At 38.1% G+C, this 22,937-nt stretch overlaps 1 protein-coding gene across 1 annotated transcript in view; it reads left to right on the top strand.

Annotated features, from left to right (window-relative positions):
- The window catches only part of ldlrad3 (low density lipoprotein receptor class A domain containing 3), a 220,478-nt gene that overhangs the window by 57,581 nt on the left and 139,960 nt on the right, over positions 1-22,937 (top strand). Inside the window, exons 2-3 of the mRNA XM_030137501.1 lie at positions 953-1,099; positions 20,676-20,801. Of these exons, the coding sequence (XP_029993361.1) occupies positions 953-1,099; positions 20,676-20,801 (273 nt within the window). The remainder of the gene's footprint in view (positions 1-952; positions 1,100-20,675; positions 20,802-22,937) is intronic.

The following is a 22,937-nucleotide window of genomic DNA, read 5'->3' as shown; positions in this document are numbered from 1 at the left end:
CCCGTTATTAAACCTGTCTGTCAGTGTGATTTAAAGGCAGCCTCAGCGGTTACCCTATTAGTTCAGAATGATTAAGCTGAAGTACTACAACTTGCTTGATAATCAGTGTAAGAAAAATGCTCAGTCTAGAAGCTTTTTCTCACATTGCCTCACTTCACAACTGAATTATTTACAAAGACACGATCCATAGTGTGATCCAATCCATCACTTTGCTGGTTAACCACACCGTCACTTAAGGCTTAAAGGTCCAAACTCCTTGGCAGCAGGTGCAGCTTTGGAGTCGTGCTCTCAACTGTAATGAAGTGCTTTACCAGCTGAACCCAGTTTCACTGCTGCAGCACGAAAGTGTTCCTCGCTGTGTCTGAGACTCCTCATTACAGCCCTATAGTTTTGTTTATGGGCTAAACTGCTCACCGCATAGTGTCAAACCTCAGCCAAAAGGCCATGTTTCACATTCCAACCCATTATGCTGCAGCTGCACTGCATCAACTCAGAATGCCCTGCACTACTTCAGGGCACATGCTCTTAGTTGAATGTGTTTATTTCTGTACCGTGTGCATATCTGTGCATCTATGTTAAGGCATAAATAGGTGCTGTCGTATGTGAGTGTTCTTTAGTGTTTGTATCCTTATCTTTTCTATTATGATACTGCCCAGCTCTGAAGTGCGGCTTACGCCTACAGAACTGTTAACATTCACTGACTCCCTCTGCTTTTGTATTCAGGAGATTGTCCCCCCTGTTTATTTGCCTTGAATGATATGACTTTTTAAATAGCGCTGCTGCCGTTAATATTTTTCAGCCTTTTGTAGAATAATCCAGATAATGACATCCTTACGTTTGACGGCGGTGATGAATATCACAGCAGTACAATATCTGTCGATGTGTTTGATTCTCACACAAAGTCGTCTTCTCTTATTCTTTCTGTGTTTGTGTTGTTCTATTTGTGAACTAGAGAGCCAGCTGCTTCCAGGGAATAACTTCACCACAGAGTGCAACATCCCTGGGAATTTCATGTGTGGAGATGGGAAGTGTGTCCCAGGTGGCTGGCAGTGTGACGGATTGCCCGACTGCTTTGATAAGAGCGACGAGAAAGGCTGTCGTAAGTTTGGTTTTTTATTTTCTTTTTCTTTTTTTTTTTTAATCCATTATCAAATTGTCTTTCAAAGCGATGAGACAAGTTAATTAAAGTTATTCTGTGTCCTCACAAATCCCAAAACCTCTTTCATTATCCAACATGGCCCTGTCCACAGTGGCATAAGGGCCATTTAGACCTAATTTTTTGGCAACTTAAATGAACTTCCTTCTTCATCCTCGGTTCTCCTTCCCCCTACGGCACCCCCCCCTCTTTTTTTTTTTTTTCCCCCACTCCCCTTTTCAAGACCCTCGGCCCCAGTTTAGCGCCAGGGCCAAACGTAATACCATCAAAGCAAAGGCCGATTACTTCTGGCTGCAGGAATAGTAGCACATGCATAATTCTACTGTAAGGCTACAGTAATAGTTTGGTTTTGATCCTCACTTTAGTCAGCTTTGATCTTTTTGGTCTGCTGCTCCTCCTCCTCCTTTTCCCTCCCGTCGCCAGCTGACTCCCACACAAAGATAGGTTTGCTGATGAAGATTGACTTTGAGGATCTGCCACAGTGAATAGAAACCCCCACATTCCAATATATTCATCTCTCTAACTGACACTCATATCCTGTTTTCCCTCCTCTCTATGCCTCGATTTTTTTTCTCATTTGATGATATTTGGCTTTTGGTTGGTAATTTGCTTCACAGAGACTTGTTTTCAATTAGAAAGTCATCACCCTGTTCATGCAGAGATTTTTTTTTTTTTCTTTACCAAGCTAATTCACTCACTGCCAAAAAAAATATTATTTTCAGTTTGTCCTCTATTCTGTCACCTCTTTTTTTTTCTTCTTCACATTCTCTCATTTGCCTCCAGTCACTGTTCTCTCTTGCTGGCAGCTCAGGGAGCAGGTTGCGCTCAAAAAAGTTTGTCCCATTGCATACCTATATATACATATATATAAATACACAGCCTACCGTATATAACTTTGGAGGCATCGATCTATGTCTTTTGTAATGCCCTTTTATTTAAAAACATCTCATGACACATCCCAGACAATTACACTTCGTCTGTGGTAACTTTAACCCATAAAGACCCAAACATCCACTGGTGACCAAAGCCATCTGCTGATCTGAAATATTTAATGCCTGTAGATCCACTAATCCAATCAATACATGCAAATAATTGGTGTAAAATACAGATTGTCGTCTTTTCATAGTCATCAGATATGACCCATTTGGATGTTCAGAGGCTCCGTAGTGAATGTGGAAACACCGTCATCTTCTACAACATTGATTCACCAGTAAAACCCATGGAGTTGGATCAGTGACAGTGGATGGAGACATTTGGTTTATGTTCAGTTAATGATAGATTTGCTGAAAAAAGTAACTTTTTCTTCAATTTTCTCTGTTTTGATATAATAACCTTTGAATGTACTCTGAGCTTTCATGAAAATCTACATGATCAGCTAATTAATCATAGGGAAAAATACATGATTTACACTGAAAAACGCAATATACAGAGGATAATATTATAATAAATGGTGAAAAATCACTGAAGAAAGGTTAACCCCGTAAAGCCTGAACCATTAAATCACTGACAGAAAATTCCAGTTCTTTGAAACCAGAGCCTTTATTGGTTCTTCTGAACAACCAAACACTTTTTTTCTTTTTTTCAAATATCAATTTCCATGTATGACTTTCAATTTTGTGTCATATTTGATTCATCAGGTCTTAATGTTCAAATGTTATTATTTTTGAACAAACAAAAACATAATATAACACAAACATGTCTAACAAATTGGTAATTCCTTTTCAAAATTGTAAAGTTCTGCCTCCTTCCTCATTAAATTAGTGCCACTGGAAAGGCCTCTGGTGAATGAATCCCACCCCCCGGTAGATTATCTGTGTATTGCATGTATCTAATTGTATTCATCAAGTTTTTCAGGAAAACAAATATCACACTGATCATGTAGAGGGCTTCAAAACTCATGTATCAAATATGATACGTTTGGCATTATAGGGTTAAATAGAGAGAAAAAATCATTTGGGAACTTGCATAAAAGTAGCACTGGGTCTTTATGGGTTAAGTAAATTGTGTCACTAAAATACTTGGGCGAGGACTCTCTGCCCCAGATTATCATCGATTAATCAGTCAATAAATGAGCATCAGGATTACACAAATAAAATTGTAATGAATTGGGGTATTCCACACATTACACTATTCATGTATCAGTTTATAACTTCAGTCCAAAATGCCAAATGCGTTAAACTCATCCAGATGAATATGATTTTTCTTTTTCTTTTCTTTTTTTTTTTTTTTTTGACACAACACACTATGTAGGCAAAGATGGAGACATTTTATGATACAGTATGACAGTCAGTCTGTCTCTGGTTGTCAGAAAGCCATTTGTGTATGTTGTCAACATCTGCATTATCTACTCTGGCATAAGTGGGCCTTATTATCCTCAATAGAAGGCTAGTTGTTAGTCGATATCTCCGACGACTGCTTCACAAAATCCCCAGATGAGTCTTTGCTTCCATTACGGGTTCTGCAGGGACAGACAGGCAGACAGACATACAGAGACAGTAAGAAAAAAAAACAAAAAAAAAAAAACAAGGGAGGCAGGAAAAGGGGGAGGAGGACTCATTATGGTGGCTACAGCGGGAGATCTGTCTGGATGTCTATTATCTGAGAGAAACTATGCCTCAAAACTTTGAGCTGTCTGCAGTGCTGGATTCTGTGCCTGCCAGAATAGAATCATAATTAGAGATCTTTCCTTAAATAAACGCACAAACAGGGAGTTATATATGTACATAACACCAGGAGGTTATAAATTTGTCAACTTGAAAGACACTTTGTTGACTGAGCTTATTGTCCTGCTGTCACAGAACGACATGAATAGTGTGTCAGTGCAACATTCTCAGTTTTTTACAGTGAAATGTTGGCATTGCAATGATCTTCTTTTCCTTTATATAACTGTGGAGGAAATGATGCAGGGTATCCAGTGATGTCTCTGCCACCATCCTTTGCAATCTCAGTCATTACCCCCGGGGCAGAGCAGTGTTGACCACTACAGGATATTGAATTTCCTTCCATTTGTAATATGGGTGGATGGCTTCTATCAAGAGGTTTACTGCAGCATGTGTTCAAACAGTATATCCAAGCGAATGTTTGCAGCATGCATCCGCAATATTTTACCCCTTCTTTCATGAATGAATGCTCTGTGTGTCCAGGAATGAGACTAGGGATGGGACTCCTTTGATTATTTCTGTATGTCTGGTAGGCAAACATGGTTCGTGTACGCTCATATGTAAAGATAATTAGTGTATCTATTCATAATATGTATGTCTTTACATGTTTACAATCTAGAGCATTGTTTGCGTCTTGCCATGTTGTGTTTCATTATCTATGTGTAGTGTAAATCCCCCATAAGCCCCTGCTGCTTACAGCCTCAAGTAAAGGTCACCCATGAAATCTCCCTGGTATCTCGTTAACGACTTTTTTGTTTTGCTTTTTGGAAAACATGCCGCTACAGACAAAGCAAAAATGAGAACAAATACTGCAAAAACAGATGTTCAGATGTCTTTGTTGCACATGTAAAGATCAGTTGTCTCCCTCATGACTAAGACTAAAAAAACATGGGCTATGAAAAGCACCGATAAAAATAGAACAGATGTGATCTTACAAATTGCTTTGCCGAACAAGTAATGGTCAGTTTTCTTTTGCTCCCGTGTACGACCTGTACAATTCAAACACTGTTTTGAATGAGCATGAAACAAGCACAGCAAATACTAGACTACACTGGTCCGGTTGTTGGAAAAATGTTTAGCAAGACAGAACCGCCCACACACATGAATTCATGATTACACCCTCTGGCAGATTTTCATTTTTGAGCATCCGGTTGCTTAGCCTCGCATGAAAAAAAACTGCTTTTCACCTTCTTGTGATGACCTGACAATATTTTATTCCAGTACTCCATGAAAGAAGTGTGAAACAAATCCAGAAAACAATCATGCAAACTGTCAGCATCTGCTTGCCTCTATCCTTTTATTTGTTATAGATGTGTCCCGGTTTGCTACGCTTGATAAATCAGGATTTGTCTCCTGACTGGTCAGTGCGAGTTTATTCACCTAGAAAAGATAGGTCTCTGGCTTCCTCTCAAGCAACGCTGCTCCCCATTTTTTTTTTTTTTTTGTTTGTTCTTCCCGTCCCCTGTAGCACAAGGGTCAGGCTGAGTCATGTAAATACTTTTGCTGGCTCTTAAATAAGAGTCTCAGCTCAGAGAAGGCAGGCAATATTTCCAGCCTGGATCTTACTGCATTAAAGATTACATTAAACATTAAAGATGTATTCGTGTCCAGCTGCGAAAGGCCAGGATCCCCAACAGATATCATTTTTATTAAATCCAATTCTGTTCTTCTATTTGATGCTCTACCTGTTTTGCTCAGTATTAATTGCATCATTTTTACAGTATCTCCGATGGAGGGCATGTGAGGGTGCTTATGCATTACCAGTTTGGATTCAGTGACAGGCGTCTCACTAATTCCTCACACATAGAGGTCAAAAGTACCGCCTTGCTCTGTGGTGTCCGTAACGACAGCCCGGGAGACTGTTAGATGAAATGGATACTGGCAGAAGAGAGATGGAGGAGAGCTGACTGAGCTCACTGGGCCTCAGAGCCAGGATTAGCCTCTTTGCCCTTGTCGGGGCAGGGCGTAAGTAGGCAAGAGAGGGGCGAAAGTGGGACTGGAAGCTTGAGTGGACACGATGTGTTAAACAAGGATAGGGGAACTAAAAGAGGGGGGACAAAATGTGTCTTGGAGAAAAAAGGGAAAAGAAAGAGAATTATTATATCTGAGAAAAACTGCTGTGAACTTGTGGCCCTGTAGGCTATAGCACTGGCCTCTGTAGGAGAGGAATACATGTTTTCAGCCTTCACTTAAAGGCGTCTGTAAATCCAGCTCTGCTTTGAAATACAAGGTCCATTAGTGAGGCCAGTTGCTTGTAGAGAACAATGATCAGAGCACAAAGGGTCATGTCTCATCCTTGTACTTGTCACATCTTCAGAAAGAGTATGGGGTATTTTGCATGTCTTGCCACATGCCTTGCACAAAATATTGACATAATCGTGTCTGTCCGCTTCACATTTTCAGACCAAATTTCCCCAATTACAAATAAATCTTTCATTTTTGAGAGCAGTTCATTCATGTGTTACAACAAGCAATTTCAGCTAATCATAGCCTTCATAGAGCCATGACAAGCAAGTATAGAGAGCTGAGGTCTTCAAGTGTGTCCAGGGTGTGATTTGCCAAAAAAACAAAGAGGGGGATGTTTTTTTTTTTATCATGAAAAAACAAGCAATCAAGAGCCCTAATTATTTTTTAAGCATCTCCCCACTGACAGCAATTCATTTTTTGGATGAAATAAGGTCCAGGGCAACACTTCAGCTCTCCATAGTAATATTAAAGAGGAACTACTGTTTTTACTAGCAGAGTTTCAAAAAAAAAAAGTTTTCAAACAATCATTTTTTTACTGAACCTGGCCTTGTTGTAAATGGCATCGTACAAGGGCATGCGAAATATCCCAGTCCTGTTTTATTCAATCACTGGGGGACACAGAGGAAAAACATCAAATTATGGGCTTACACACAGGGTATTGTTTTGTCAGTTATTTTAAAAGTCTTTTAATACTCATAACAGTGAGTGACATGATGGAGTTTTCATCACCTGATGCACTGCGTATTGATCCTGTTAGCTACTTGGCAATAATTAGGGGCGGAATAAATTCTCTTCATTGGATTACTCAAATGTTATCGTATTATTGCTTTTTGCTGTCATAACACTGCCAAAGCTTAGATCAATTCAGCTTTCGTGTGTGCCTGTGTGTGTGTGTGTGTGTGTGTGTGTACTGATGCCACAAAATACCAATGGGGTATTGAGTTCAAAGGCGCTGCTAAATGCTTAACAATAACACAGTTTTCAGTGACAAATAGAGGTTGGAGTTGTTGAGAACAGACTGTGGTTATGGTTTAGATATCAAATGTCACACACTTCCATGCCTTTATTGCTAAGAGATGCAATAGAAAAGGGTAAGATTAGGGATTTGTGTGTGTGTATGTAGTCGCTTTTCCATTAACCCTCAAATTGCATGACTATAACTTGTGCATAAAAATTTACCTAATGGAAAAACGACAAGAAAGGGATTTGGACTTTTGGATTGTGTATTTTCAAAATGTAGCTTGCTTGAACTGTTTTTCCAGGATCTCCTACCCTACCTTTAAGAAAGGTTAAATAGAGAGTAACAATCATTTGAAAACTGCCACAAAAGTAGCACTGGGTCTTTATGTGTTAAAAGAAACGTGGCGCAGTATGTGTGGACACACCAGGAAACCAAATCATTTTTTAATTTAGTACATGATAGAGGGGTAATAAATAATAGTAATGAATATATCTGTAAATCAACACCATATTTACGTTCGTCGCCATGTTTATGGAATGACTTCTTGTGTCATCTCGCGATAGTAAATAAACAAATCATCACATTTGTGATTTAATGGAAAAACTGACATTACACACTTCTGTTTTTTCGACATTTAGTAAATATCGGTAAAGTTTTGCGCATATGTCCAATGAAAAAGTGACTGGTGATAGTAACAGTGACTAATAGTCGCTTTTCCATTGACCCTCAAATTGCGCAAATACAACTTGCGCGTAAAAATTTACCTAATGGAAAAACGACAATTTCGCCAAAAGTCTCATTTTTCGATTAAAAGTTTTTGCACTGGCAAGAGGTGGTTTTTTGGGCGTAGTGCAAATGGTATATCACGCAAAACTGCAATGGAAAGACCTTTTTTCAAAACTAGAGTCAGGTGTTTAAAAAAACTGGATGTTGACGTACGTTACAATAAGCGAAGAAGAAGAAGAAACATGTTGCGGTATGTGTGGACACACCAGGAAACACAATCATTTTTTAATTTAGTACGAGATAGAGGGGTAATATATAATAATATTAATGAATATATCTGTAAATCAACACCATATTTACATTTGTTGCCATGTTTATGGAACAACTTCTCATGTCATCGCAATAATAAATAAACAAATCATCGCTTTTGTGATTTAATTGAAAAACCGTCATTATGCACTTCTGTTTTTTCAACATTTAGTAAATATCGGTAAAGTTTTGCGCATATGTGCAATGGAAAAGTGACTTGTGATAGTAACAGTGACTAATAATCGCTTTTCTATTGGCCCTAAAATTGCGCAAATATAACTTGTGCATAAAAATGTACCTAAAGGAAAAATGACAATTTTGCCAAAAGTCTCATTTTTCGATTAAAAGTTTTTGCGCTGGCAAGAGGTGATTTTTCGGGCGTAGTGCAAATGGTATATCACGCAAAACTACAATGGAAAGACCTTTTTTCGCAAATAAAGTAAGGTGAATTAAAGAAATGGATGTTGACGTATGTCACAACAAGCGAAGAAAAAGAAGAAACATGTCACGGTATGTGTGGACACACCAGGCAACACTAATTTTTTTATTTAGTATGAGATAGAGGGGTAATATATAATAATAATTAATATATCTGTAAATCAACACCATATTTACGTTTGTTGCCATGTTTATGGAATGACTTCTCATGTCATCTTGCGATAAGTAAACAAATCCTCGCATTTGTGATTTAATGGAAAAACCGTCATTACTCACTTCAGTTTTTTCGACATTAAGTAAATATCAGTAAAGTTTTGCGCAGATGTCCAATGGAAAAACGACTAGTGTAACACAAAAGCCATATACTTCTGACAGATGCGTCTTCAGTCGTGATGTTTCTGTCTCTACTTCCTTCTGCTTTGGTGACCTTCGCAATCTTAGCAGGTAGGAATGGTGGGATGTTGAGTGCTGTCAGGGAAAAAAAAAAAAACAGTCTAAAGGTATCACACAAAAGAGTAAAGTCGAAACTGAGGATGTAATGATGAGACTATGAGGCACATTATTAATAGAAAAAGTACCAGGGTTTAATGGGACTCAGTCTGGAGTATCCCATGTGCTTTATGGTTGAGTGATCAATGTGCTTGTGTAATTAATACCAAGGAACAGCGATGAAATATTGATCAGGGTCTTGCGTGGAGTCTCTTACTCTAATTCATTGTCTTGCTATATCTCTCAGCCTTTATTCTTTCCCACTTACTAGTTTTTTTTTTTTTTGTAGAATGAAGGCTATCGTCGCTACATCAGTAGTCACAAATTAGCCAAAATGATTGCTTCAGAATCTTCAAAGGCCCGCGAAATGCTTGTCTTGTCATTTTGCAATACAATGTTGGGTGCCAGCAGTTCAAACAAGGCAATTTTAGCAACACATTGCTTTCTATGATGAATATTGCAGTAGGGTTATTATCTAACAGATACATGCCTGTACTTCCTTTCCTTTCATTGGAACTTGTTGAAGTATTACCGATCCTTTTCGCATGCGTCTGCTGTATAGTGCGTGAGCCTTACTCGCTTCCTCATCTAACATGGAGTTTGATGGCTTTGTAGAAGGCTTCGGGGTCATAAATGTTGCTCCCCTTAGATTCTGGCAGCTCTGTAATGTTGCGGCGCTTTTTCCACGACACAGAATGTTATTGCGGTGCACAGCTAACGCGCGAGGCTTAGACAGTGAAATGCACGGAATGATTCTTTTGCTCCCTCAGCCATCCAGCCCGAAACTACCCCTGCCCTTCTTGCTTACACCCTGACTCCATTACCTATTGATTTCCTCCCGTCAGAAATGCTCTACAAGGTCAGAGAAACCTTTGAAGTCCTCAGCTGTCTCTACTCTTTTTCGGCCTCCCCCTCGTTGCTCACTCTCTCCTGTTTTCTTTCTTGTTAGTCTTCTTCCTCCAGTCCTTCTCTGGCATGCGTTTCTCCCCAGTCTGTCAATCATGCATGCCCATCACGCCCAAGCCAACCTGTGCTGAACAAGTTATTCTGTTCTCTAGGGAACTAAGGAGGAGGAGGAGAAAAGGGGAGAAGTGAGGAGAAGGGCATAGAGGTGCATATTGGGGAAGAGCAAAGCAGACTATCTGCAACAGTAGTTATGCTGTCAGATTCAGCCTGACATGAATACCGAAGCCACAGGGGAGATAAAAACCACAAACAACAGATAAACAGTATTATTCTACTTCTAAATGTTACGTTATTAAATGATGCAGTCCAGACTAAACATAGGTTATCATACTTCATTCTATGGCTTTGATTTTTTTTTTTTTTTTTTTTGCTTTCGAGTATTATCCGTAATATTACTTTAAATTTTGTCAGTCAAATTAGATTTGGCAACGTGAACATAACACTATTCATCCCTTTTTTTCCTGTTTTTTTTTTTTCTCTGGCTTTCAGGAAAGTCATTGGCCTGAGTTTCTGCACTGATTTCTACCACAGTGAATGGAACAGAGCAGGAGCATTGGGCTGGGAAATAAAACAATAATGTTAATCAATACTAGCAATTGTTGATAAAGGTTTCATAAAATTTTAATGCTTAGATACTGGAGTGATTAATTGGTGCTGAAAGGATTTTTTTTTTTTTTTGTTTTTTCTACAAACTATCAGTTTCAGCAGAGTTTGGCCACTAATGCTGGCTGTAGTGATATAATACCAGGCTTCTCAAGTAGAATTGCTGAGGGTGAGAGAAAAATAATAGCTCAAAAAGTGAAGATCGCATTTAGCCCCTTAATCATCTAGATTTTTGCAGCTGGGTTGATGCTCGATGATTCTTTACTTTTTGAGTTTGATGTTCAGTGTAAAAGATTTACTCATTGATATTTGTTTTTCATTTAGGTGTTTATTCCATTGACTTAGATCTTCAGTTTAACAGTTACCCAGTTTCTACTAAAGTCAAAAATAGACTCCAGATCCTTATTTATTTTTTCATGTTTTTTTTTCAGTGCAGCATTGCTAGGAGCATTTTGCTGTTAGAAGCTATAATTACTCTAAAATCCATCATCCGTTAACCTCTGTTAGATATTAGGTTGAATTGTGATGGACATATATAGTGTTATCACAGATAAACAGTATTATTCTACTTCTAAATGTTACGTTATTAAATGATGCAGTCCAGACTAAACATAGGTTATGATACTTCATTCTATGGCTTTAATTTTTTTTTTTGCTTTCGAGTATTATCCGTAATATTACTTTAAATTTTGCCAGTCAAATTAGATTTGGCAACGTGAACATAACACTATTCATCCCATTTTTTTCCTGTTTTTTTTTTCCTCTGGCTTTCAGGAAAGTCATTGGCCTGAGTTTCTGCACTGATTTCTACCACAGTGAATGGAACAGAGCAGGAGCATTGGGCTGGGAAATAAAACAATAATGTTAATCAGTACTAGCAATTGTTGATAAAGGTTTCATAAAATTTTAATGCTTAGATACTGGAGTGATTAATTGGTGCTGATAGGATTTTTTTTTTTTTTTTTTTTCTACAAACTATCAGTTTCAGCAGAGTTTGGCCACTAATGCTGGCTGTAGTGATATAATATCAGGCTTCTCAAGTAGAATTGCTGAGGGTGAGAGAAAAATAATAGCTCAAAAAGTGAAGATCGCATTTAGCCCCTTAATCATCTAGATTTTTGCAGCTAGGTTGATGCTCGATGATTCTTTACTTTTTGAGTTTGATGTTCAGTGCGAAAGATTTACTCATTGATATTTGTTTTTCATTTAGGTGTTTATTCCTTTGACTTAGATCTTCAGATTAACAGTTACCCAGTTTCTACTAAAGTCAAAAATAGACTCCAGATCCTTATTTATTTTTTCTTTTTTTTTCGTGCAGCATTGCTAGGAGCATTTTGGTGTTAGAAGCTATAATTACTCTAAAATCCATCATCCGTTAACCTCTGTTAGATATTAGGTTGAATTGTGATGGACATATATAGTGTTATCACAGATAAACAGTATTATTCTACTTCTAAATGTTACGTTATTAAATGATGCAGTCCAGACTAAACATAGGTTATGATACTTCATTCTATGGCTTTGATTTGTTTTTTGTTTTTTGTTTTACTTTCGAGTATTATCCGTAATATTACTTTAAATTTTGTCAGTCAAATTAGATTTGGCAACGTGAGCATAACACTATTCATCGCTTTTTTTCCTGTTTTTTTTTTTTTTTTCCTCTGGCTTTCAGGAAAGTCATTGGCCTGAGTTTCTGCACTGATTTCTACCATAATGAATAGAACAGAGCAGGAACATTGGGCTGGGAAATAAAACAATAATGTTAATCAGTACTAGCAATTGTTGATAAACGTTTCATATATTTTTAATGCTTAGATACTGGAGTGATTAATTGGTGCTGATAGGATTTTTTTTTTTTTTTTTTTAAACAAACTATCAGTTTCAGCAGAGTTTGGCCACTAATGCTGGCTGTAGTGATATAATACCAGGCTTCTCAAGTAGAATTGCTGAGGGTGAGAGAAAAATAATAGCTCAAAAAGTGAAGATCGCACTTAGCCCCTTAATCACCTAGATTTTTGCAGCTAGGTTGATGCTCGATGATTCTTTACTTTTTGAGTTTGATGTTCAGTGCGAAAGATTTACTCATTGATATTTGTTTTTCATTTAGGTGTTTATTCCTTTGACTTAGATCTTCAGTTTAACAGTTACCCTGTTTCTGCTAAAGTCAAAAATAGACTCCTGATCCTTATTTATTTTTTCATGTTGTTTTTTTCAGTGCAGCATTGCTAGGAGCATTTTGCTGTTAGAAGCTATCATTACTCTAAAATCCATCATCAGTTAACCTCTGTTAGATATTAGGTTGAATTGTGATGGACATATATAGTGTTATCACAGGTTCATAGAGGGTGGGGGTACACCAGTATAGAATCTGTTTAAAGCTGCAGGAAATGAAATCAGAGGGAAAACATCTGAAGTTCAAAACATACCTTTTCTTCTGAGACTTTCTAGCCTCAGTCCAAATCAACAGACTAAATATACAGATGGATGAACCACTCGGTATCATGCTGTTATGGAAAAGTGAAGCAGCTTTTCCAGGCTTTGGTGTCAGGATATAAGGTAGAGCAGAAGAATCACACCCAGGTCACATGTAACGGAATCTGAGAAGAGATCACTAATTACAGCTGTCAATCATGTATTTAACCCCCTTCCTCCCTCAAAAAAATAAACTAAACTAAAAAGTAACAAAACATGTGATCAGCCAGAAATCTGTGTCATGGTGCAGATTTTCTATTGCCTGAAAACAAGGGTTAAGGCTAAATGCAGAAATTTCATGTCGACCACTTGAATTAGATAGATCACTTTATTGACATATGCAAAAGAAAAAGTACAAAAATTTTGTTGCATGAGTCTCAAACACAATTATAAAAAATAAATACAGTTGTCAAAAATCCAATCTCAAATATATAAAGCACTGTGTGATAAAAAAAAAAAGTGCTATGGGCAAACTGTAAAAAGTCTCAAATCTGTTTAAAAGTCTATAAAATACTTGAAGCTGTGGATTTTTAGTGTCTTTCATTCCCCTATGGGTGCTTGATTTCCTTTTCAATATGCTGAAAGGGAGTTTTTTGCGCATGATGCTAAAAACTATGAAGCACTGCAGCTTTAAGATAAATTACCATCACCGCCAGTGTCAGAGTGTGACCCAGAGCTGAGAACAGACAAAGCAAACACAGAGAAGAGCAAGAAAAAGGTCAACATACTGTATTGTTCACAGGCGCAGAGACTGACTGGCCTCTGCTCCGACAATAAGGAATAGTTTAAAACTGCAGTTAACCATCTACCTTCTTACATTTAGGATTAGAAATTGGCCTATATTGATATTTATCATGGAAATTATTACTTTAATCATGGATCGTTTTTGGCCATATTGTCCAGTCCCATGAGAATATATGTGAATCATTATAAAAATCAATAAAATACCAGCTGCATATGAAGTAGCTTTGTCACAAATGGCTTTACTCACGGACCAAAGCCAGCTACTAGCTATATACAGGGTGGGGAAGCAAAATTTACAATGAACATTTCGTTGTTTTTTCTCAGCAGGCACTACGTCAATTGTTTTGAAACCAAACATATATTGATGTCATAATCATACCTAACACTATTATCCATACCTTTTCAGAAACTTTTGCCCATATGAGTAATCAGGAAAGCAAACGTCAATGAGTGTGTGATTTGCTGAATGCACTCGTCACACCAAAGGAGATTTCAAAAATAGTTGGAGTGTCCATAAAGACTGTTTATAATGGAAAGAAGAGAATGACTATGAGCAAAACTATTACGAGAAAGTCTGGAAGATACTATTAAAGAAGAATGGGAGAAGTTGTCACCCGGATATTTGAGGAACACTTGCGCAAGTTTCAGGAAGCGTGTGAAGGCAGTTATTGAGAGAGAAGGAGGACACATAGAATAAAAACATTTTCTATTATGTCAATTTTCTTGTGGCAAATAAATTCTCATGACTTTCAATAAACTAATTGGTCATACACTGTCTTTCAATCCCTGCCTCAAAATATTGTACATTTTGCTTCCCCACCCTGTATAACCAGTTTTACAACACTTTATAATATAATTATTACCCCGCCCCCCAAAGGGGAGGCAAGGGGTATTGTTTTTGGTTTGTTTCTTTGTTAACACTCTAGCAGCAAAACTATTGGTTGAATTCATACTAAACTGGGTTTATAGATTGCCAGTGACCCAGAATAGATCTCGTTATATTTTGGGATCGGTAGGTCAAAGTTAAAATTTTTTATGAATATTTAAAATATTTTTTCCCCCATTTACTTGTGATGGGTGAAAGTTCACAATTATGTAGCAGCAAAATTATTGATTGAATTCATACCAAATTGGGTTTATAGATTCCCAGTGACCCAGAATAGATCTTATTACATTTTGGGAACAGTAGGTCAAAGTTCAAATGTTTTATGAATTTTTTAAATATTTTTTTCCCCATTTACTTATAATGGGCAAAAATTCACATGTCTGTAGCAGCAAAACTATTGGTTGAATTCATACCAAATTGGGTTTATAGATTACTAGTGACCCACAATAGATGTGGTTACATTTTGGGAAAAGTAGCTCAAAGTAGAAATTTTTTATGAATTTTTAAAATTTTGTTTTTCTCCCATTTACTTATAATGGGCAAAATTTCAAATGTCTATAAAAAACATCCATTTTGTTTCAATTGACTTCAAACCTGCCACATATTTAGAGTCAACTGATATACTGACATTACCACACACATAGACATGATATCAGCTGGATCCATGCCAAAATAAGTTACGATATGTGCGAGGGGCAGGGTTTGTTGTGCCTGGAACCACTTGTTAATATCTGTGGGGAAGGCAAGAATGCATTTATTGTCTGAAATAAACATACAGGAGTAGAAGAGAAGATTATAACATACAAATATGTTCTTTACTCACACATCAGGTGGATTCTATTACTGTTATTATTGTCAGACACGGACACTCTGGAGTAGACTTTTGGGCAGCTGTGGCTCAGTTGGTAGGGTAGGTCGTCCAATGACCAAAGGGTCAGTGGTTCGAATCCTGGCTCCGATTGTCCTCATGTTGAAGTGCAAGTCCTTGGAACCCTAAATTGCTCCCACAAGGGCAGGGGTGTCAAACTCATTTTAGTTCAGGGGCCACATTAAGCCTAATCTGATCTAAAGTGGGCCGGACCAGTAAAATAATATAAATAATAGGATGAGAACTTATAAAAAATGTCGACACCAAAGTTTTCTCTTTGTTTTTGAGTGAAAAAAGTAAATTCCGTAATGAAAATGTTTACATCTACAAACTGTACTTGAGCACAACATGAACAAATATGAGCAACCTGACAATTCTTAAGAAAAATCAGTGCAATTTTAACAGTATTACGCCTTAGTTTATCATTTATACATGTGCATCACAGCATACAGATCACAGTGGATCTACAAATACACAGAACATTTAGTGACAGGCAGAATATTGGTGCAATTCTACATGCATCTCTTAAGAAATTTCATATTGTTCATATTTGTTCAGGTTATTCACATTTTTTCGTAAAAGGATAGTCTGTAAATATAAACATTTTTGTGTAATTTTACTTTTTTTTTTTTTTTTTTTTTTAACACTAAAAAAAAAGACGAACATTTGCGTTTTTCATTATTTAAAGGTTGTTACGATTGTTTTTTACTGGTCTGACACACTTCAGATTGAATTGACCTAAAATGATTTTCACATCCTTGATTGTTAATATCTTCATTTTAAATTTTTGCATTTCACATATTCATCCGAGCGGCCGGATTGAACCTTTTGGTGGGCTGGTTTTGGCCCCCGGGCCGCATGTTTGACACCTGTGCACTAGGACCTGGCCGCCAACTGGTGTATGAGTGTGTGTGTGAACGGGTGAATGTGAGGCCTTGTAAAGCACTTTGGGCACCATGAACGTCTATAAAAGGCACTATAAAAGTTCAATCCATTTACCATTTACCTCAGTTGCAGCCCTTCAAAATTAAAATAAAAAATGTCTGAAATTAATTAAAAATAAAAGGTAGAGTTTTTGCAAGAATAAATTTGAGGTAAAAAAAAAAAAAGAATAAAAAAGAGCAGCTTACTTTAGTACTCCTGTGTATCATATGTGTTATTGCTTAAAAGGAAGTAACATACGGAGATGGAGGGTGTATTTCTGTCCTCCTGTTTTCTTCTTCTTTTCGTGTGTCCTCCATCTGTGTGGTTTGGTGTGATCCAGTCATGTTTTTCTGCTAGTGATAGTCTTACCTCAAGGAATCGGCTCGACTGCCACCTCATTCGTTTTCATTTGCGCTGCTCAGCTGAACACTGCAACTAAGTTTGGAAACCATCCAACACCCTGCCTGCTTTTTGTAAACAACTTCTACACAGGCTTAAAGGAGACAAAAAAAAATTTGGCGTGAAACTAAAGCAGTGCAAACAAAGGAACAGAGTAATGATAGAAAGTGTGAAGATTGACAAGTGAGGCTTAGGCGGCGAAATGAATCAGCGTTACCTGGATCGGTAAAGGTACAAGCGTAATGTCCTACATGCGGAATAAGATAAGTTTACATTAGCAAAGGGAAATTTGATGAATGTGTTTTTATTATCTCCTCCACTCTCAGCTAGACTCCTCTAATTAATTTTTTGTCTCTATGTTCTGAAAACTGCTCAGCTCAGGCTATAAAGAGATATACATCCCCGAATACAGCTAAGCACATTATTTCTCTCCTTCCAGCCAGTGCATCTCCCACCCATGATTTTCCCTTCATGAGCTTGCCCTTCATATGACTTTTGAGCTAATTTGGAACACAAACACTGGGTCAGATGAATCCTGCCAGCGGTGGAAGTGGTAATGAGGATTTGGATAAGAGAGGAAGAGAATGAGGAATCTCACAGCAATAACGGGGGCTGTTCTTCTCGCCAAGGCTGTCAGGAAAATGAAGATAAGCAGTCAGGGTCAATATTCATGCAGAGAGGTAGATGGTAGTATTTTCCAAAACAAACTTTATATTCTTCTAAAAGACCGCAGTTTTTCTTACCATATTTCCTGCACTTGGTACCAAAATACAACTAGAGTCAATAGAAAAATCAGAGCCATGTATAATAAAAAGATGCATTGGGTAGTGATGTCCCGATCTGGATTTTTTTGCTTCCTATCTGAATTTTTTTAAAATTAGTTTTGCCAATACTGATCTGATACAGATCCAATATCGATACTTTTTACAGTAAAATTTTTATTTAAATTTGGAGTCATTATTTATAGGTTATGCTATTATTTTACTTGAGATCACAATTGGGCTGAATGTGGAACCTGAACTAAAACAACTCTGACACCTTTGAGTCTTAATAACTTTAGTATAATTTTTGCACTTTCCAAATTCATACTGTGGAACCAATTAAAACCTTTGGCAGGCTGATTTTGGCCCATAGACCATATGTTTACCACTGCTGCAGCCGGTTTATGGACAGGTCCATCCAGGTATTATATGGGGTGCGTTCTGCGCTGTACGTTAGTGATGCGCACAGTAGCGGGTTACTTGCGGGGCGGGTTGGGTCAAATAATCCCAGAAAAGCCTCGTGGGTTCGACTCATGCATCACTACCAGACCTTACAGTGAAAGTGAAACCTGTAGATGTTTTACTAATTCCTCTAAGCCTCCCGCTGTTGTGCAGTTAATTTTCATTTTCCCTACCTTCGGAAACTTTAATTTGAGGGGGCAGGACGTGTGTTTACCCCCCCCAGAACCGGGTCTGGATCGGCGTGATCTCGTAACTATTGCCGCATTTCTACTACGTGGAACCAGCTCGACTTGACTCAGCTCGGCTCAATTCGGTATTCCTGGAGACCGTTTCTATTCCTGGATACTACCCACTTTACAGTACCTAGACATCATAGCGATGCGGCGTGTTATTTCCGTGTCGTCTGCTCAGAGAGTTGCTAATAAACTCGCTCGTTGCGTGTTGTCTCATCTGAATTTTTACGTCGGCCACCAAAGACTGAATCTCCTCGACCGACCATGGTGTAGTTTTGGGCTGTTATCATGTGGATTAACCTACTGCTATATTTACTGTCCACTTCCGCATCTGTTTTTTTGTAAAACGGCAGGTCACAGAGAAAACTGTCTGACCAATCAGTGGTCTGCAGTGTTATACATCACAGTTTAGTATCGCTTGGAACCTCGGCAGAGGTGATACCAAAAAACTAGTACCGGGTACCAGATTCCAGGTCCTTTTTTGTAACAGAAACGCAAAAAGGCTGAGCCGAGCTGAGTCGGTACCACGCAGTGGAAACGCGGCATAAATCCGATCTTCTGAAAAATGCCAGCTCGACAGCCGATACCGATCTTTAGATCAGATTGGGCCATCCGTACCCCTTACCCCGTCTTTTTCTACTGATCACAAAGTCCCACATCAGTTCCTCAAAGTAACTTAACAAATCTTACATGTCAAAATTAATTCTTAACAATCCTGGACAAAACACAAAATTTGGATCGGGACATCCCTAGCCTTGGGCACTAGATGTGTTTGTCTTTTCTTTTCAGTCAAATTAATTTCATTATACTCCTCACTTGCAGTGTCTTTTCTTTTATGTGTTGCAACAGCTCAAAGCCATGTCTATTTTTCTCTCCCCGGACTAATAGATGCAATATTCCATGCAAAATGAGCTTTGGGTGGTTAGGGCCCCTGCTGTCCAGGTAAACAAAGGCTTCCCAGACTATAGACATAGAGATCGGGCGCTATACCAGCTTCCTCCCGCGTTCAGTGGATTACATTTCATCCTGGAGACGGCTGCTCCAAACCCTGGTGGTTGTTATGCCTAGCCCTCCCCCCTTGCTACACATAATCGCTGCAGCTTGAAAGAGCTCATAAATCAGCCTACCACAATATATTGTAGAGGGAAAAATGTGTGCCCCTGGCATTTGAGACGGCACAATGCCAACCTATGAGCAGGCCAATTCCACCCTTTGTATTCAGAAGAAGCAAAAAAAAAACAAAAACAGAAAGACTGTTTGGTGGCTTGTTTTGAGATGTCTAGCACGTCTATGTTTTTGCATGCGTGGGTTGCTCTTTTTTTGGTTGTTCAGTAGTATTTAAAATGTTCAAAATGCCAACGCCTCTTTGGCATCAACTTATAGTGCTACAAAACAAGTATTATAACAACTTCTTGGCGCCTGTTTGTAGTTTTTCCTGTCTTTAAGTTTAGTAAGTATGGCTTTACACAATGCTAATTTTGCAAGTTTAAAATGATCTTTTGTAATGCAAATTAGTTAAATGAAGTAATCCATGAAAAGTTTAGGAAAGCTCAGTGTAGAGACTGAGCCGAGAGATGATGCTGTTTATTTTTTAGATGTGGAGTGTGTTGTGACAGACAGTAAAAAGCTGTTTTCTCCGCTGCAAGGACTTTTCAATGTCTCCCTTTATTGCCACCAGGATTTAAAATTCTAACTTCATAGTGATCGAGTTAAAGTGGGGTCTTTTATTTTCTCATGTGTTCGCTTGCATCTACCTGCTATACTGTTTTTCTCCATCTGTCATGCAAGATCAATGTGTTTGAGTTAAAACTAGGGTTTAGCGCTAAACGGAGGATGCTGGGCATTGATGTTTTGGAGGCTCGTCACTCAGTCTCAGGCCTGTCCTGGGAGATAAGACCCGTGGCCCGCTTAAGCTGATCAATGGCAGAATCCATACAAACACTCTCCCTCACAATTTACCCTCTTTGTCTTCGTCATTAACTTGTTTTCTTCTTCTATCAGCACTTGCCGCTCGGGATCTTAGCCTTTTACTTGTCATACTTAAGAGAATGTGTAGATAAGCACTCCAGAACAAAATGAGCTGAATAATTAATTGTTCTCCTTAACGCACCAGCTTCCTGGCAGTATGAACATTACAAAATCGCTTGGTGTAAAGTAAAACATGCAGTTGACTTTTATACTGCCACTACTGTAAAAATGAAGAAAATGTAGTTGTCCTTCCTGGTACAGCCTTCCCCTCCAGATGATTCACAGTCAAGGCTAATTCTGTCATAAAAACATGATGTAGTGCATAAAAAAATGCTGCATCATCTGTAGACTAACCCATTGTTTTTCTCTTCCTCCCCCCCCCCCAACCCTCATCTCTCCTCAGCCAAGGTCAAGTCAAAATGCGCTCCCACTTTCTTCGCCTGCGCTAATGGCGTCCATTGCATCATCGGACGCTTCCGCTGTAATGGCTTCAGTGACTGTCCTGACGGGAGTGACGAAGAGAACTGCAGTGAGTCTCACACGGCAACCAAATCCAATCATATCAATCTGTCTCATGCTCTGGTCACCAGAAGTCACGGTCTCGTCAATGATGTACTGTTCTGCAGTCATAACAGTTTATAGTGGAGCTATTGGTCATAGAGGCGTAACCAGGCAGAGCTAGAACAATCTCTCTATAACCAAATAAAAAAGACATGATTGCATAACTCTCATCCTGCATAGCTACTGAAAGGCTCACGTACACAATTAAGCGGAAAACTCATAACTTCAACAAGATATGGAATTAATTTCTTAAGTTTTTAGAATCAAGGCCTGATATCTCACCATCTTAACCTACAAAATGAGACCATACCCCCCCCCCCCTTTTTTTTTTTTTTTTTTTTTAAATGATGTTTGATTATGTATCAGACATACAAAAATGGATGTTGACAAGTATTCAAGTCACTATTAGTTACAGGGTGGGGAAGCAAAATTTACAATATTTTGAGGCAGGGATTGAAAGACAGTGTATGACCAATTAATTTATTGAAAGTCATGAGAATTTATTTGCCACAAGAAAATTGACATAATAGAAAATGTTTTTATTCTATGTGTCCTCCTTCTTTCTCAATAACTGCCTTCACACGCTTCCTGAAACTTGCGCAAGTGTTCCTCAAATATTCGTGTGACAACTTCTCCCATTCTTCTTTAATAGTATCTTCCAGACTTTCTCGTAATAGTTTTGCTCATAGTCATTCTCTTCTTTCCATTATAAACAGTCTTTATGGACACTCCAACTATTTTTGAAATCTCCTTTGGTGTGACGAATGCATTCAGCAAATCACACACTCTTTGACGTTTGCTTTCCTGATTACTCATATGGGCAAAATTTTCTGAAAAGGTATGGATAATAGTGTTAGGTATGATTATGACATCAATATATGTTTGGTTTCAAAACAATTGACGTAGTGCCTGCTGAGAAAAAACAACTAAATGTTCATTGTAAATTTTGCTTCCCCACCCTGTATATTGTCTGTCAATTATTATTTTGGTATTTACATTCATAGCTGTTTCAAATTTCAGATGTGGTTCAAGGGGGGTAGTTCTGGGGGTTTACACTTAGGGGAGACCCACACAATGTTACCAATTCATGTCAGAAAAGATAAGTAATGTGTTAAAAATTTAATAAAGATATGTGTTAAAAGAAACAAACAAAAAAAACTTCTTATCAAGCTGAATACTTAACAAACATTTCATACTTTTTATGTCAGGTTTGAAAGGGGACAAGCTGAATAAAACATATTTTTCTGGTAAATCTTGTATTTTTTATGCCCTGCCTTTGAAACCACTGTAGAGAAGGTGAACCTCATGTTGTGCAGTGAAGGATAAGAGGAACACCATGTTCCAGGTGCAGTCTAGAGTATTAACAATATGCAAATGCTTGAAAATTTTAAGAAAATACTAATACTGGGGTCATTGCAATCACCATATCTCAACTCAACTGGACACCTGTGGGAAATATCAGGCCTATGTGTTCTTTCCCATTTCACTCCATCATTAAACACTGCAAATGAAGTAGCATTATTTAGAAGACTGGTATTTCATCCCTCACATATTTGTATAATCATCTGTAAGGACGTCATGCACGCCCCACAACACCTTACTACAAGACTTTTTTCCTTACATTTGTCAGCCGTCTGTTGCCTGTCCTCGCTTTACCCTGTTTCTGCTCTTCCAGTGGATAACTTGGATCAAGCCAATCGCTCTCCATTGTCAGAGTTAGTGTTCCTAGCCTGCAGGGCCCATGCTTACAAATCTAATCTAGCCATTTAAATGGAGCTTTTGCGCCACGCTCTTAGCACACAGTGCGTCACAACTGTGTAATTGTCTGGATCTTCTCACAAGATAATTCTGGCTCCTTTTGCAGAAAATGGAACAAAGAGATGCAGAATTTGTACTGTGCACAGAAGGACTCGTGATGGTTTTTTTTTCTTTTTTTTTTCTTTTTTTTCTTTTTTTTTTCATTTTTGTTGAGTTGCCTTTCAGTGATATTTATCAGACTTTCCAGATATGATTTCCCTCTCCTGTCCTCAGTTTTATACACTTAATTTCTAAATGGTACACCCATATTTATTAAGCATGCAGTACTGTAAATGTGCTCTCAAGT

Source organism: Sphaeramia orbicularis, chromosome 6, assembly GCF_902148855.1.
Source record: "Sphaeramia orbicularis chromosome 6, fSphaOr1.1, whole genome shotgun sequence".
NCBI classification, from domain to species: domain Eukaryota; kingdom Metazoa; phylum Chordata; class Actinopteri; order Kurtiformes; family Apogonidae; genus Sphaeramia; species Sphaeramia orbicularis.
Note: the sequence above shows the minus strand (reverse complement) of the source record. Positions and strands in the feature narration are given on the sequence as shown.